The 17056-nt window shown below is 47.6% G+C and overlaps 1 protein-coding gene across 2 annotated transcripts; it reads left to right on the forward strand.

Moving 5' to 3' along the window:
- The first annotated feature begins 7691 nt into the window (after positions 1 to 7691).
- On the forward strand, positions 7692 to 10829 carry ADRB1 (adrenoceptor beta 1). Of its 2 annotated transcripts, XM_088059626.1 has the most exons (2): positions 7692 to 8969; positions 10715 to 10829. In XM_088059626.1, exons 1-2 carry the CDS (start codon positions 7692 to 7694, stop codon positions 10793 to 10795), a joined length of 1359 nt encoding a protein of 452 aa, XP_087915752.1. In that variant the 3' UTR covers positions 10796 to 10829. The 2 variants fall into 2 exon arrangements, with proteins under 2 accessions (XP_087915752.1, XP_005520815.1); XM_005520758.3 differs by lacking the exon at positions 10715 to 10829 and having other exon boundaries at positions 7692 to 10336.
- Positions 10830 to 17056: the final 6227 nt, after the last annotated feature.

Here is a 17056-nt window from a genome sequence, read left to right on the forward strand (position 1 = left end):
TTAGCAGTTTCAGATTGCAAGGCTGCAGTGAACAGCCTGTGGTTACTGTCAAGAACAGCTTGAACACAAGGGTGCCTCAATAACAGCTTTTATATTTAAAATAGTCATAATATTCTGTCTATAGGAGACCTTTCAGATGAGGACTGCAAAGTGGTTCACAGCTATTCAGAATCACAAAAGCCCAGTGAGAGCAAAGAGAGTATTTATTAGATACAATTATGGCTTTGTTACTAATTCATTACAAATTTGTTGGCAGATGCAAGATTTTGCTACTCAGATATGAGGGAGTTATATGCATTAAGTCTAACAGCTAATAGAGAAAACCGTAAAAAAAAAAGGCTATTCTTCTATTTTGTCCAAAAACATTGTATATAAAAAGCAGGCATAGCAAGAATTTCTTGCAAGTGGCCTTTATGTTACTTGGTCATAAATTAATTTAGCTTGAAACCATAGTGAGGTATTTGTATATTATTAAATGCCTTGCTGATTGAAGAGGGTTGGGGGAAAGGGAGGTGTGGTGAAACTGACTTCAAAATCAGGCTCTAACAATGAAAATTGAGATAAGACTCAATAATAACTTTGCTTCATCAGACACTGAACAAAACGGGAGAGGGGTCTGACAGGAAGGCTTTGTTGGGTGTGGGGGAAGTTCGCTGATGGCTTCATCCTGCAAGGGGCTCAGCCCTTTCCAATCTTCCCCAAATCTGTGTAAATCTGACCTAGCAATACCAGGCTGGATCAGAGCCTGCACTCTGCCAGTGCTGCTGGTGTTGTGGCTTCACTGTCCAGGATAAAGTCTTTGGGGACCTGGCAGCAGCAGCACCATGTGCCAGGGACAGTCAAGGGTCTGGCAGGAGCTGCCAGCACCGGACCCACAGCGGATCGTGAGCATCCAGAGCACTGCCACGCTCCAGCACCCACACAACACACTGCTTTAAATGCAGGAGACTCATTTAGCTCAAAAAAATACTCTAGGACAAGTCATGATGAAAAGAAAGACGTTGAGACAAAAATCAGACTCACTGATTAAAGGGTCACTTCAGCTTGCCTTTTTCTTTTCCCTAGTTGAAACTGTTAAGACCATAATTATGTTACTGAAAGATGTAGATATATAGCTTTAAATCCTGACCAGATTTCCAAAAGTACAGAACACATATTTATCCACTTTACCTCCAGTAAACAGGGGAATGCTGGGCACTTCACCTTACCATACCAGGTGTCTGTTTCCAAATGCAGACTGAAGAGATATTTCCCAATAGGTGGTACCTAAAAGGGGACTTGCCATCAGAAATGTTGCTTGCAGAGCTGGAGTATCATAATTAATTTGTAGTTACAAATTTATAAGCAAACACATGAAAAGTGAGGCAATTTACCACCATCTTACGATGATTTTATGACAGACTGAATAAATAAAAAAGGTGCCCTCGTCCACAGCTACTGAAAAGCAAAAGATGCAGATGTGACAAAAAGCTTAATCCAAAGAAGCAGTTCCACCCAGAAATGGTCAGCAGAGGTGTCTTGTAACCAGTAAGAAGAGGTTATTAGCAGCAGATGTGTTACTGTGAGCATTGTTTTAAACACTGGGAATGTGTTTAGGAGCTACCACAGGATTCCAGCATTTTTTCTTCCCCACTTGCCAGAGGCTCAGCTGCAAGTCAGTCAGGGCAGTGCATTTACTGATAGGGGGTGAGCTCACCCACACGAGAGGTAGGTGCAAGTCAACCATTTATTCTGTGATGAATGAAGCCCAGCAGTTTTCATTCAGTGACAGGCTTTGACTACATCTGAGGTTCATGTTAAGGAGGTTTAAACTTCTCCAGTAGTTTCCAGAAGCAGGTATCAAAGACATTTATCAGAGAGGTACAAAGCAACAGGTTAGGGGAAAAAAAAAAACAACACGGAATGAAACTGTTGCAATTGTTGCAATATATTTTTCTAAGATTATTGTTAATAGCTGGGTTTTCTTATGTTACTTGATAGCAGCCTTGCATGGCTCTGCAAGATCCCCATCTAACACTGATGCATCCTACTATTTCTTCCTCTTTTAGCTAATCCTGTATTTATTTGCACCAAATACAAGCAGTCACTGAAAAAGCCTGTCACTGAATATTTTAAAGTGACAAAAAAGATATGTTTCAAAATTAAAATTTGCAATTCAGAATCTCCCAAAACCTTATAAAGGCATTCTTAACACCACATAAAAAGAACAACTATTTAACTTTTTCACATGCAGTGACACAATCTCAGCTCTTCAGAGATCTTTCCCATGGTACTGCCCTAAGTTAGCATGAACCACAACTGACTTTTCTTGCTTAAAAAAAATCCAGAATGTATTTTCTCGCAGTGGGAGCCCTAAGCCATGTCCCTACAGGATCCAAGGCCTCAGTGCTGCATCTGGAGACACTCAGCCAACAGCACTTGGCTGACCAGACCTCTAAATCAGTGACAACCATCACCCACCATCACAGGCAGCTGGAGCTGACCCCTCAGCCGTGCTGCTCGAGTCAGTCTTTTGCCATTCAGAAAATAGATACAGATTTCCCACACATCCGAAAATGCTGAATGAGTCTTTTTGAATATCCCAGGCACTTGTTTATGTGCTCTAGTTATCCGTGATGTGAAGGGGAAAGAAATGGTCTCTGGATTCCACATTTCACCACCCAGCATGTTGCTGGACACCGAAACACTGCTGCTGTGCCCTTTCATCAAGACCACACCTCAAGATGTGGTTTTAAGGCACCAGATTTTTACCAGGTAAAATGTGAGGAGGAGTTTCCCAAAGCATGCTACTGTCATCCTAGAGATGGGTAAGCATCAGGATGGAGAAATAAGGCAACTTCTTGCAGCCAGTATGCATTGAATCAGGAATAGACTAACATGAAATCTCAGAGGGCTCAGTCATCACTCCTCTGCTGTCATCTCTGACCACAATCTCTCTGTATAAACAAAGGCTCTGGCCACTGCAGGGTTTTCTGGCCTGCTGTAAAATGTTTTGCCACCCTTCTCACAGGAACTGCTGATGCTTAAAAAAGAGCTAGCTTTTTCTCACAGTGACAGTGTATCTGTGGAGGAGTCAGGATGTCAAGAAAGTATAGGGGGATGCAGACAGGAAGACCTGGCAGCTTGAGCAATTAGTCAGTTGTAATCGGGATTAATGAGCACATTATTATTGCTCCAGATTAATATTAGTCCAGATTGCAAATAAAGTCCATTCTGGGAGAATTGAATGGTGTTGGTCAAACTCAGCCTTCTTATGAATTTTGACTTTTTAGCAACAATGAAACAGGTTTCAGGAGACAAAAAACATGACCTGGCTGTTCTTCAGCACTGTTTTTCTGAGTGTGTGAGAGAGAAACAGAAAGATGTATTGCATCTCTTTTATCACCTGAAGGGAATTAATGAATCAGCATGATTGTAACACAGTCTCTTGATGACAAAAATACTGAAAACAATGGCTGGGTTGCTGTGACAGGGTCTTCCAGAGCATCAGGATTTATTTATATGTTTTCAGACTGGTTTGGAGCTTTTCAAAATGTTGGTATGCTCAGTCCTGTACATGCTAAAGATCATTTCAGCCACAGCCCTTGAGTGAACTAATAATTAATGAATTAAAGAGCATTCACTGCTTTGGACTCCCAAAGTCAAAATCAGAGTGTGCTTCCTAAGGTAGCTCACACTTGTACACAGCATTCCCCATGGAATTATGGTATCACACACACAGCATAGGGCTGGAAAGCAGGGACACTTCTGTTCCTTGATACTTTTGCTTTATATTTTCATGATATTATTTAACTAAAATCGACTACATACAATATTTGGAGCACTGTCACATGTGCTCAGGAGATAATGTCAATGGAATTGCGTGTTGTCACAGGATAACAGCCTCCTGCTGCTGCTGAAATGCCAAATTGAAGTCGAGGCATTTATGGAAAATAAACGTCAAGTCAAAGCCAAGATGTTTATTTTAAAAACAAGAGACATGGATCTTGTGGCAATGTTCCATCATGTCTCTATTTCTCTAATAACAAATGTCCAGTGTGAATAGAGCCAAGTGATGATTTCTTCCTGGGCCGTCAGGGAGAGGGTGAAGCCTGATCACTTCACATGAGGACTCACAGAGTTGTTTCTCACCTGCTTTCCTGCAGGTTTCAGTCAGCTGTCCAGGTAGCAAACACAAATGGTTTATCAGATATCTGCATGCTAAATTTGCAAAGAGATTTAGGAAGACAGTAGGAAGAAAAATGAACAGCAAATGCATTTTTAATTTGCTTTTAGGTAGTTCTTTTTCTCCAGAGAAGGAACGACAACATGAGGCTCCCTGAAATCAATGGGAGGATTTCCAGGCTTTTCAGTGGACTGATTAATGCCTTAAGGGAACAAATAGCTCATCTTTTTAGAGGGCATTATGTTAATAAGAGTGGTCCCTGAATTTTATTCGTGGAGGCATGGCTGGACCAAGCCTGGGCAAGGAACACAAGATCCTTCTGGGTCATAAGGGGCACCACGAGGCACAGAACTCAGAGCAGCCCTGGAGAGAGCAGGATGGCCTACAGCAGCAAGTCAGAGCTGGCAACAGCAAATCCACTGCCCTAGCTACAGCCACAATGAAGGAAGGGGTTAATCCCGGTGCACAGCACCATTCCCAAATTCCTGCCCCATTCCTGGTGCTGCTGGAAGGGACAGAACCCATTCCACAGGACTCTCACCTTGCAATCTGTTTTGCATGGAGGGAGGTACACAAAAACAAGCTGGAAGCTGTGCAAAGCATCTCAAAGGATTGGGTTTAAAAATACACCCAGGAAACCCACTTCAGTTCCTGAAATGCTGCGGTTTCACAGCTCATGCCAATAGGGTTCCTGAAATGCAGCACATTTTGATTCTTATTGGACCTACCTGTCATCCTCTATGCAATATAAGACTGATCTCTCCTAGTAACTACTGACAATTTGGGCTCTCTTTTTAAATTTTTTTTTAAACTTCCAGAGGAAAAAATAAATTAGTTGCTCATTAAAAACCGTGATTTGGAGAGCAACAAACCATTTTAGTGCTGTAAGCTCTTCTCTTGACCTAACCTAACATCCTTAACTAATATGCAAACAAAGGGAAGTATTTAAATCGTGTTAAAGAGCTGTCTGAAAGGAAGAATCAAACCAAAAAACCTAACAAAACAAAACAAAAAACACAACCAAACAAAAATAAATAAATAAATAAATAAAAACCAAGGAAATTTGGAGTTAAAGGAGATTTGCAAAAGGTAATGCTCTGAAAGGGGTTAAATCTAAAGTGAATATTTGGCTGCTCTGTGTTGCAAGGGCCAGAGGGATGTTCTGTACAGAATTTGTAAACTTGCTTATTTTTTCCTTTGGAGATACATTGTTTCCCAAAGACATTCTGGCTCCAGCTCTGATCTGGCGTTCCAGATTGATGCGTGTGGAACCAAGAAAGACACGGAGAAGCAACACACAATTATGTGTCTTCTGTTTTATTGCGTACTTGCTAATAATTTCCTTTACTCCTACAACCTTTAAGCTTATCTTCTCTTATGGTGGGAAGAGACCTCCTGCTGGAGATCTGATAGGACAGCTCAATAGGCAAAGAGCTGGCATTTTATTAGTTTACGGTATTTATTAACTGTATAAAGATATTACAGCCATAATGGATCTGGGCAGATGACAGATGGATGGTGCTCCAGGAATAGCAAATAAAACAGCTGCAGGCTATCCCCACCACTGCTTCACTGTCATCTTGGGAAAAATATTTAAGATTTTATCAGAATTTTTTCTGGCTGATTTTATGCTAAAATGGACTGTACACATTCACAAAATTCATCCAAGCATCTTGTCTGTGAAGGTTTTGGTGCAATGATGCATCATGGACCTCACACTTACTTTAAGTGTTCCAGCTAAATGTAGAAAAGAAAAAATTGTTTCTACCCCACAGCTCCACTAACCTGGTTTCATATTATTACTTTTTTTTAGATCAGGATTACAGATACGAGACCTGGGCAAATACTCCTAGAAACAGCCCTTCTGCTTTTCATTTGGCATAAGATCTCCCTCTGTTCTTGAAGATGTCATGCTTCCTTCCCTTCCCACTAAAGAGGGTCATGCTTTGGTCCAGCAGATGACGAGCAGCAAAGCAAAGTCCATGGGAACATGAGGGAATGGTTTGCCAAGCAGCAGGTCCATGCTGGTGTGTGGCCTTTAGTCAGGGTTAAATAAACACTGTGTAAATAAATAAATAATTTTTCCCCAGGTTGTGACCTTGTAAATCAAGCCTAAGCCTAGAAGGGATTTTTATGGGCCAGCTGGAACAGCAGAGCAGTCTTAGCAGAATAAATATATAGGGGGAAGAAAATAACTGTGCCTTCCAGTTGCTCCCAGAGTGCTGTGGGGAACATTTGGTGCTGCTGTAAAGACATGCCAATGATTTAAAAGGCAGGAGAGAAGGGACATTGTTCTCATTTACTCTGTGGTTGCTCCACATTATTTTAAGAAGTTTAAAACAGGAATAAAATGCAGTAAAATGCAGTCTTACAGCTTCAGAGCAGAATAGAGAGCCACACAGGTGAATGGAAATCTAACCAAACAAGTTCCTAGCAGCAGGTTTCACAGAAGGGGATGGGACCTGGGCAGGACTTGCTCAGTTGGTTATTCGGGCATTGCAGCCTCCTGATGTTTCAGTAATTTACTGCTCATTACCAAATAATGGTACTAACATCATTAATACTTCGAGCAGTCCCTAGATGCAGTGTGTTTGACCAGACTGCATAAAAGCTACTGCACACATTTTTGAAAGTCCAGAGACACTCATTCAATACAGCAGAGAAAAGCCAGAGAAGGGAGCTCCCACCTCCCAACCATGCAATGGCTTGGTCCAGCAGGGCTGGAGGAGATGGGAAAAAGAGGATTCACAATGGGGAGATGCAGGGACAAGCGATATCCGCAGAGCTGGGAGAGGAGGCACTGGGGACAGGGGGCTTGCAAGCGCGACGCTTGTCCCTGACGGGGACATCCAAAGGGATGCAGCCAGTGCTGGCATTTTGCTTTTTCCAGGGGTAAGGAGAAGTAACTTCTGCTCCAGAAGCCGGTAGGAGGCCACCCTGCCCGTATCCCCTGGCTGCCCTGCGGCTGCCAGGCACAGACACCCCTTGCCCAGGACATCCACGCTGCCGTGAGGAAAGGGGGCTCTGTGCTCGGCAGCCGCCGGACAGGCAGAGCGTAGCCAGAGCGAACACGGGGGATCCTGGGGAATTCGGGGCGGTACCGGCAGGAATGGGGCAGGAATAGGGTCAGAGATAAGCAAGGATAGGGGCAAGGAGAGGGGCAGGGATGGGGCAGGGGTGGTACAGGGATGGTACAGGGATGGGGCAGGGATGGTACAGGGATGGGGCAGGGATGGGGCAGCGGTACCGCCGGTGCGCGGGCGGGGCGGTTCAGTCCCGCTCCCTCGGTGCCGATTGGCGGCGGGCGGTGCTGGGCGGTGCCGGGGCGGTACCGGGGCTGTATCGGGGCGGTACCGGGGCTGTATCGGGGCGGTACCGGGGCTGTATCGGGGCGGTACCGGGGCGGGCCCGTCCGGCGGCGCGGCGCGGGGCCATGCGGCAGCCCCCGGGCGGTGGCAGCGGCGGCGGCGCCGCCTTCCTGCCCGCGGCGCGGTGCGGAGCGGCGGCCGGAGCGCCCCGCACAGCCATGGGCGATGGGTGGCTGCCTCCGGACTGCGGCCCCCAGAACCGCTCCGTGGCCGGGGTGACGGCCGTGCCGCCCGGGAGCAGGCAGCTGCCCGCCGCCGAGCTGCTGTCGCAGCAGTGGGCTGTGGGCATGAGCCTGCTGATGGCCCTGGTGGTGCTGCTCATCGTGGCCGGGAACGTGCTGGTGATCGCGGCCATCGGGAGGACGCAGCGGCTGCAGACCCTCACCAACCTGTTCATCACCTCGCTGGCCTGCGCCGACCTGGTGATGGGGCTGCTGGTGGTGCCCTTCGGGGCCACGCTGGTGGTGCGGGGCACCTGGCTCTGGGGATCCTTCCTCTGCGAGTGCTGGACCTCGCTGGACGTGCTCTGCGTGACGGCCAGCATCGAGACCCTGTGCGTCATCGCCATCGACCGCTACCTGGCCATCACCTCGCCTTTCCGCTACCAGAGCCTCATGACCAAGGGTCGGGCCAAGGGCATCATCTGCACCGTCTGGGCCATCTCTGCCCTGGTCTCCTTCTTGCCCATCATGATGCACTGGTGGCGGGATGACGACCCCCAGGCGCTGGAGTGCTACCAGGATCCGGGCTGCTGCGACTTCGTCACCAACAGGGCTTACGCCATCGCCTCGTCCATCATTTCTTTCTACATCCCCCTTCTCATCATGATCTTTGTGTATCTGCGGGTGTACAGAGAGGCCAAGGAGCAGATGAGGAAGATCGATAGGTGCGAGGGCCGATTCTACGGCAGCCAGGAGCAGCCGCAGACGCCCCTGCCCGCTCACCCTCACCACCAGCCCATCCTCGGCAACGGCCGAGCCAGCAAGCGAAAGAGCTCCCGCATCATGGCCATGAGGGAGCAGAAAGCCCTCAAGACTTTGGGCATCATCATGGGGGTGTTCACCCTCTGCTGGCTTCCCTTCTTCCTGGTGAACATCGTCAACGTCTTCAACAGGGACCTGGTGCCGGACTGGCTCTTCGTTTTCTTCAACTGGCTGGGCTACGCCAACTCCGCGTTCAACCCCATCATCTACTGCCGCAGCCCCGACTTTCGTAAGGCCTTCAAGAGGCTGCTGTGCTGCCGCCGGAAAGCCGACCGGTGGCTGCACGGCGGCGGCGGGGAGCTGGCCCGGCTGCCCGGGGGCTTCATCAGCACCGTGGGCTCCCCCGAGCGCAGCCTGGCCGGGACCTGGTCCGACTGCAACGGGGGCACGCGGGGCGGCAGCGAGTCCAGCCTGGAGGAGAGACATAGCAAAGCCTCCGACTCGGAGTCCAAGGTATAGGGGGGCGTGGGGGGCCGCGTCGGAGCCGGGACAGGGGGGAAAGGCAGGCAGGGAGACGCGCAGGAGCAGAGAAATCCCCGGCAGCTGCTGATGGTAATGCTGTTGCCCAGCAAAGCGATCCCTGCCTTGGCAGGGGGAGTGCGGGTGTTTACTTAGGAATAAAAGCAGGTGAACTGGTGTACGACATACCTCATCCGAAACTACAGAAAACAGGAAACCCACTGACCGGAGAACAAAGGAAATAAAGAGCCCATCCCGGAGACAGCCACCTCGTCTTTAGGAGACGCGCTGTCGCGGGGACTGTGGCGGCAGCGGCCGCGCTCGGGTGACTGTCCCAGGACCGTGCTGGTGGCCGAACCAGCGGGTGGTGCTGGCCCTTGCGGCCGAGTTCGGCTGCAGCTGGGGTCCGGCCACCCCCGCCTGGCCCCGGGGCTCATCCCCTCTCCCGGGTTGCCGGGGTTTTGGGAGGCGCGGGGTCGGTGCTGCAGGTGCTCCGGGCGCGGAGCGCGGCCGGCGAGACGGAGACCTGCTGGCAAGAAGAGTTTTAAGCTCGGAGCAGCCGTGCTCTCCTCGTCTGCAGAGTAGCGAGACAGAAAATAATGAGCAATGAGGAGCACTGGCGTATTTTGAAAGGGGGTAAAACAACCCGACCCACACTCTTGTGCTTATTCCCTCTGCATCAGCCAGCAGTGAGTTACTGTGCTTATCTCCTTCGGCCAGACAATAGCAGTCAGGCTGAGAAACTTCTACCTCAAACTGTGCATATTGTACAGGGGAATGAACGGAGCATGTTTATATTAAACAGCATATTTACATCCCACTACTAGGGTTTTATGACAAGGGCCGGGGAGGAGCGGGGGTGAGGAACCTTCTGCAGCTTGTTCATTGCAATTACAGATGAACCGGGGGAGAGGGGAGAATCCCGGAGACGAAAAAATGTACTGCACATTTTTTTTTTTTTTTAAATGGCGACAAAGTCGTTTTTTGCACAGTGTTAAAGGAGTTGTAAAGTTATTTGAAGATATTACTTGCACACACATACACACATGCAGATTGAAAAGGAAACGGAGGTTTGAGTAACACCGACCCTGAACCTGATTTCTGGTTTTGTCTGATCTGTTATAGTTTTATTGAGAGTGACTTTTTTAATATTATTTTTTGAAGGTACTGTAAATATATCCATATTATAAATTAAAATATCTTAAGAGACTTTAATATTTTTATTTTTATTTCCAAATGCCCACGTGAATCTGCTGTTATTTTAGCACTTGTGTGTCATTTCCATTTTTCTCTCTGTGTGTTTTATAACATATTTATACTTGGTGCAATTTACTACTGTGTAAGTAATTGGTCTATGTGCAATAAATACCATTGCAGCACAAGCAAGTGTGTCTCTATAGGTTTTGAAACTATACCAACCAATAATGAGAAGAACAGCATTTGTTTTTCTCCAAAGATGGCTCAGATTACCAATACAACTTGATCTAATGGCTTTTCCTGACAGTGTTGCAAAAAAACCTGTTTGAAACCCAGTATAGTTGTGTTCCAGTTGCACTGAGGTCCACTGACTTCCCTTATTAATAGGAAAAAATTAATGGCTAAATTAATGGCTAAAGACAAGGTGTTTCCACTCTGATAATGAATACTCATTTTCTTGAACTATTCCTTTCTGGGATATATTCTTCACTTTTTTTTCTTTTTTTTTCTTTTTTTTTTTTCTTTTGTTGTTGTTGTCATAGGAGTACATGGCTGGGAGTCAGGAGACCAGAATATTTAAGATTACAGAGGACGCTTATTTTGAAAGCTTAAATTGGTCTTGAGTAGAAAGAAATCTCTGTAAGCATTACATGCCACCCCACAAGTAGGTCCACTTCATGCTGACAGCAGGGCTGATCCTGCCCTAGCAGGTGATGATAACTGAATGTTACATTTTTCATTGCTGTAAGTAAGGAGTTGCAGTGAGCAGAAGTGCTGCAGCTTTGTCTTCCTTTATTGCTTTATTAGACCTTATTATTATAAGGTGTGCTCTATTCTTGTGGTTCCATAAAGTTTTTCTTTACTGAAATGAATACATGGCAGACAGAGAAGCAAAAGGACAGTGCAGAATCAAAGTGAAGTAATTTTTAGTTTTATTGAACTCAGGAGTATAGTTTAATTAAATATCAGCTCCCATTAACAGCACTCCCCAGAGCGAGTTCTTCAGGGTGGTGGCTCACGGTTTGTTTTGGAAACCAGTTGTTCATTTTTCTTTGTTTTCAAAGTTAAGGAATTTGTCCGTTGCAATTTCTTATGTTGCATTTTCAGGGGGGAGAAAAAGAAAGTTACTCTTTTTATGCAAATACAAAATAAAGGGACTGGAGAAGTAAAAAATACTTTTCTATTGATGTTACTGGAGTTTGATGTGAGCTGCAGTTAATGGTGTCTTCCTTGATAACAGTAAAATGGGGTCCTTAAAATGCTGGGGTGACATCAGATCAGGAGCTAAGTGAGGTGGGCTCTGCCACCAAATGATTTTAAAAAACCAAAAATCTGGTTTTATCTTTGATTACAACAAACACAGCAGGACCAAAAGTGTGCACTGGATGGTGATGTCTGATGCCAGCAACTGCAGCGAGATGTTGGCTGTGCATGTCTGGGATGGGGAGACAGTGGTGCTTTCCTTGTGCATGTTGGGGATCACTGAGCCAGGGCAGGGCCAGGTCTCTGCCTGCTGGGTAGAGCAGGACAGGATCCCAGCATCTGCCTGGGAAGTGATGTGGCTGTCAAGCCCTCGTCCTCAGCAGGGTGCTGGATCCTGAGTAAGCACAGTGCCTACTGCATGGAGCAGGACAGCCTAATGGACTTGGATACTCTCATAAATCAGTTCACACACTCACTTTTAACTATCCAAACACTCCTGTCCTTAGCCTTTAAAAAGTGGTGACAATTTTGTCTCAACAGGGTCCAACTTAGGTGGGAAATTTATGGCCAGAACTTGCTCTGTTTGCCCCATGGAAGAGCTGTGCTGGGTGATGCATCTCCTGGACAAGTGTAATGGCGCTGAGGTAGGATGGGTTTAGCCCACTGACCTCAGAAGGGCCAGCTGTGTCAGCAGAGCAGTCAGGGTTCATCTGCTGTTGAATTTTGCCAGTTGACAACCTGCTGAAAGAGTCTGGAGGCTGACACATTGAGTCCCTTTGTAGACAGCTGAAGTAATCCCACTGGCAGCCTGCACAGGGATGCCAGTCCATCTTGCATGGCGTGGAAAAGGCAGTGGCACAGTGACAGTGAGGACAGAGCAGGACATATGGCACACACATGTGCGAGGAAGGGGAGGCTGCTGGCGAGCAGTCTGCTGTGGATCACACTCAGAACAGGCTGTTCTCCGCAGAGAAGGATACTCTGAGAAGTGCTGTGGGGCAGCTGAAATACTCCGGAGGCAATGAGTCAAACACTCGGGATGAATGTATTTTTTTCTGACGAAAACCAGACATGGATTAGCAATTGGAGCTGCAAGTCAGAAAGAAAAGGTGGTAGGCATGCGGCTGCACACGTACGTGGGCAGGAAAGCAACAGCAAAGAGCTGCAGGCCTGCAGGAGAGGGAGACACAGGTAAACCAGAAATCCGCTCAGAGAAAATGTCCTGCAGCTGCCAGGACCAAAATTATTTGGCGAGGATGCCTGGAGACTTCCACATGGAAGACGCCTGATTCTCCAAGGCGCCGGCTGCGCTCTGTGCAGTGTTTGCTCAGCACTTCTGGAAGGAAGGCTGCCTCTCTCCGTGTGTTTAAATGGGAATAGACCGGGTTGGAGGAGTGGATTCAGTTTTCCATGTGTTCAGGGAAGTTGAGGCTGTTTCAGACAAGCAGCAGGCTCTGCAGAAGAACTCCCCACCAGTGAGAGCTGCACAGAAGCCCTCCTGCAAATCCTCTGCACTCTGAGACTGCAACCCTTAGCATCCACTGTCTGTTCTCCAAGCAGCATGGAACTATGTGAAAAAAGGTGGCTTAGGATCTGAGCTGTGCATTTGACAGCATCAGCTGGGTATTTGAGTTGCTGCATGCACTGGTTCTTCTGCAGATGCTGCTTTCCTTCTTGGGTATCCACAATTCCTCAAGTATAAGAACAACTTCTTTATCGACTTTTTTTTTTCCTAAACCCTATCTGAGACTAAGGTTTTATTAATAACCTCTAAGTGGCTATTTTGCAAACCTTCCTTGTGCTGCATACTTTCCTAATTTATTGTAATTTCCCGTCTGGTGGAGTGTACTTACTTCCTTTATGTAATGTATCAGCTGCAGGGCTGGAAATTGGGCAGCTATGAACTGAAAAGAGCAGACTTTCGTGAGGCCAAATGCGGTCAGGCATCATCGCCACTGGGAGCAGAATTTGACCTGATAATCTAATCTCATACGAGAGTCTATCTCCAGAAAAGTATTGTTACCAACAGCAAATGACCTCTGCTAATGAAGCTGGAGCAATTAGTCCTATTTAAAGCTGTCGAGAAAATGTTAACTGCTAAATAACAGTTAGTGCTGGATAGTTCAAATAATGAGTGTTTTGTTTGCTGGTGTGTGTTAGGTGATGTGTTGGGAAATAATTATCCTTTGACTAGAAGCCAGCTTTGTACTAATCAGAAAGGAGAAGTCATGTTCTGTTTGAAGTATTATACCTAAAAATAGTTCTGTTACCGCCACATCAACAAGCAAGATGAAGCAAACTCACGGCAATGTACACACCTTCCTAACATTTCACTTTTCATCCTAAAAACTCATTGTTCAGCTGGGACTTTCTGTTTGTGTCAAGAGCACCAATGTGATCTCCTGCAATAGCACTAAGCACACTCCCCCCAAGGAGCATTATCCTATGCACCACTGACTCGCTTTCAGACCCTGCCAAATTCCCAAACGCCCCAGGAGGAAGTAAGGATTCTTTCTCTTTATATAAACAATCACACATAATGTAAGATCAACAATATTTGTGACAATCATGTTGCAGAAGAAATCGATCTGCTTTTTCTCTGAGATGTTTGTATGCCTGCCCATCCGCGAGGAGCAGCTGCCCATGGAAACAGCAGGTGATTTATCCCCACAATTCACCAACTCCAGCCTGTCAAACTCTGCTGGGAAAAGTGGCCAAGATGGGAAAAGGATAAAAAAGGCGATGCTGGTGAGCAAACACAGGATTGTGAATGCAAAAAGAAAAACTGGGGTGTCTTTGGCCATGCTGTAGGTGCTGCCTTTTACTGGTAGAGTTGTTGGTTTGGAGAGGGATACACCAGGCAGAGGCACTGTGGAAACACAGGTTAAGAGGTATGAGGTCAGACATTCCATACAGGACCATGCCACCAAAGGACTGGCAGCTGAAATATGCCCAAAACATTCCTAGAAGTTTTTTTTCCTATTCTTTAAGGATAACAGCAGCAGACTAAAGCACACCTGAGCAGCTTTCAGCTGATGTAAAGCCACGCAGCTCCTTGGCCAGCCGTGGACACACTGGGCCCCCTCAGCATCTCCCCCTCCTCTCCAAGTGGCTCCAGCTGAGTTTTGTTGGACCTGGAGCCATCCCCCAGCCTGGAGCCACCCTCCTCTTCCGTGGTGCCAAACGGGAGGTGCCCCGTGGCCTTGGGGGTGGCAGTGCTGCGGGGTGTCCTGGGCGCGCTGGCACTGGCTGCCACCGTGCCCCTGCCCTGACTCATCCTCTGTCCTGCCAAGCAGCCACAGAATCGGGCCCACAGTGCTGGAAATGGAACAGTGCTTGGGTTTGTTATGTAAACTGGTGATCAGCTTCCTGGTTCACCAAAAGCAGCAGCTTGGTACTCACATTTGCTTCACAAGCCAACTTTCTTTTCTTCCCTGCCCCACTTGGCTTCCAGGTTTTTCATGGTAGTGTTTGCTTGCTTGGCCTTAGCACCCAGCAGCACAAGGTTTTTTTGTTTGTGCCCTGGCAGTTGTTTGAATCATGAACTGTACCAGGTTGTGGGCAGTTGTCTGGGTTTGGTTTTACCCATTCCTTTCAGTATTGATGCTCAGAGTTATGAATACTGGCTGCACCAGAGTGCAAAATTCCCCAATAAATAGGAAAGGAGTCCTGACCTCCAGGTTCACAGCCTAAAGAAGAAAATAGAAGCTTACCATTTGCAGACTTTTGCCATTGCCATGATTAGCAGAGCATCTCTGATGTAATGGTGTACCCTTCCCATCTGATCCTGTGTAATGCACCGAATCCTGTTGTCCTTAATGAGATTAAATGAGGATTTTCTACTAGTTCAGTGCCTTAGCCATTAGCAACTGTTGTGTGTCTCTAGGCAGTGATGTATCTTTGCAAGCCTGGCCCAGTGTCTCTCTCAAAGCTAAGGTATTTGGCTTCTTCCTACGAAATTTATTTTCATAATTTGTCTTAAGCTCATTGGCACAATGCTTTGAAAGGCAGATCTAAGTGTATACACCAAAGAGGCAAACAGAGACACTAAAGAGCTCAGAATCTCAGCAGCTGCTAGGTGTATAAACATTTCAGCTACCAACAAGCCATTTTGCAGGGCCAGGTGAGTCCTGCAGCCCCCTCCAAATCTGCAAGCTGGCTTCCCTCAGAGGGGGACCCTGCCACAGTAAGGAACAATTGCAGAGACAGCACAATAGCACATCACAAAAGGTTTCTCCAGGTGGTAAAATTTGAACAGTGCTTTGCTGGCAAAATGCAGAGACCTCTTGTTAAGAAGAAGGAATCAAGAAAAGCCCCTGGCGGGATTCCTAGCGGGGAAGGGAGAGCAGCGCTCAGGGTTAAAGTTTCCATGTGCAGATGAGGAGCCCCGCAGTGACTGCTCCAGTGAGGGTCACGGATGCCGCTGCTCACCCTCTGCCACTCTGCTCCCTTTCGGGTGTGTAATGTGTGCCCCTCTCACCTGCCCGAGCGCCGGGCGGGACCCCAGAGGTGTCCAGAGACACAAAGGTGAGTGTCAGCCTGCCTGGCCACCCCGTCCCTCATTGTGCAGAGGAGGGAGGAGCGCTTCCTCTTGGACTGGAGCAGGTAAACTGGGAGATGTCCTACAGAGCTCCCATTGTTCCACAGCTCGCAGAACCCGCCTTCAGCCAGGGGTGGTTTGTTTTTCTGTTCTTCCCTTAAATGCTCACTTGGGAGCCGTCAAATAGAACCTCAATTAGCTCGCTTAGGACACGGAGGGCGGTGTGGGGTGTGTTCCCTGGCAGGCAGCGCTCCATCCTCGCTGCGGGCACGGGAGGCGGCAGGGGCGGTGTGGGACCTGTTGCTCACACACAGCATCGCTGGTACCCTGGCAGGTCCCCATGGCCAGACTAGGACAGCGCATCCGGGCTGGATCCGACACAGGAGCATCTGTAGGGATCGCTCACAGAACAGCTTGTGTCAAACACTCGGGCTTTTTGGAGCTTTTATCTAATATGCAGCACAAGGCAGCTGCTGCAGTAATTGCCAGTGACAACAGGTGTTGTAGCAGTGCTCTGAACCACCTTGAGAACTTCCACAGGAGAGGTTTTGTTCCTGTTTCAGTGCCAGGTAGTTACCAGCTGTCTGATAAGCCTGTCTGTGGTTTTCAGCATCAGCCCATCCAAGCCAGGGCTGGTGCTTGCCCCCTCTCCTCCTCCCCCCAGCCCTCAAGACCCATTGCATGTCCTGCTTCCCAGCCTGGCTGTGCTGCCTGTGGTGCTGCATGGGCAGTGAGCTCCTGTGGCTGAAACCCAGCCCTTTCAGACAAGGCTTGTTTCAGCTGAGCCAGCAGGTTACACGAGCACGGGTAACAATTGCCATAGGAAGATGCAGAGTGATGGGTTAGGGATCATCTGTTCTGGTAGCAGCCCTGGTTTAGATCCATCTCTGTGGTCACAAATCTCATGTCCAGTGGTGACGCTGCAGAAGCTGAGACCCAGACCAGCCCTCTCTGGCCATTGTTTTGCTTGACTGGTGCTGAAAAAAGAGGACTCACCACCCAAACCTTCCCTCCCTTTCAGAAGCTGCTCTGAATATTCTATTCAGGGGTTTAGTGACTAAGCCATTAAGCTTCTCACTGTATGTGAAAAGTCAAAATAAATTTAGGTTTTTACAAATACTGGTGCAATAGGGGGATAAAA

This window comes from Pseudopodoces humilis, chromosome 9 (genome assembly GCF_049639895.1).
Source record: "Pseudopodoces humilis isolate 2021_Gansu_Grassland_sample_001 chromosome 9, ASM4963989v1, whole genome shotgun sequence".
Classification (NCBI taxonomy): Eukaryota; Metazoa; Chordata; class Aves; order Passeriformes; family Paridae; genus Pseudopodoces; species Pseudopodoces humilis.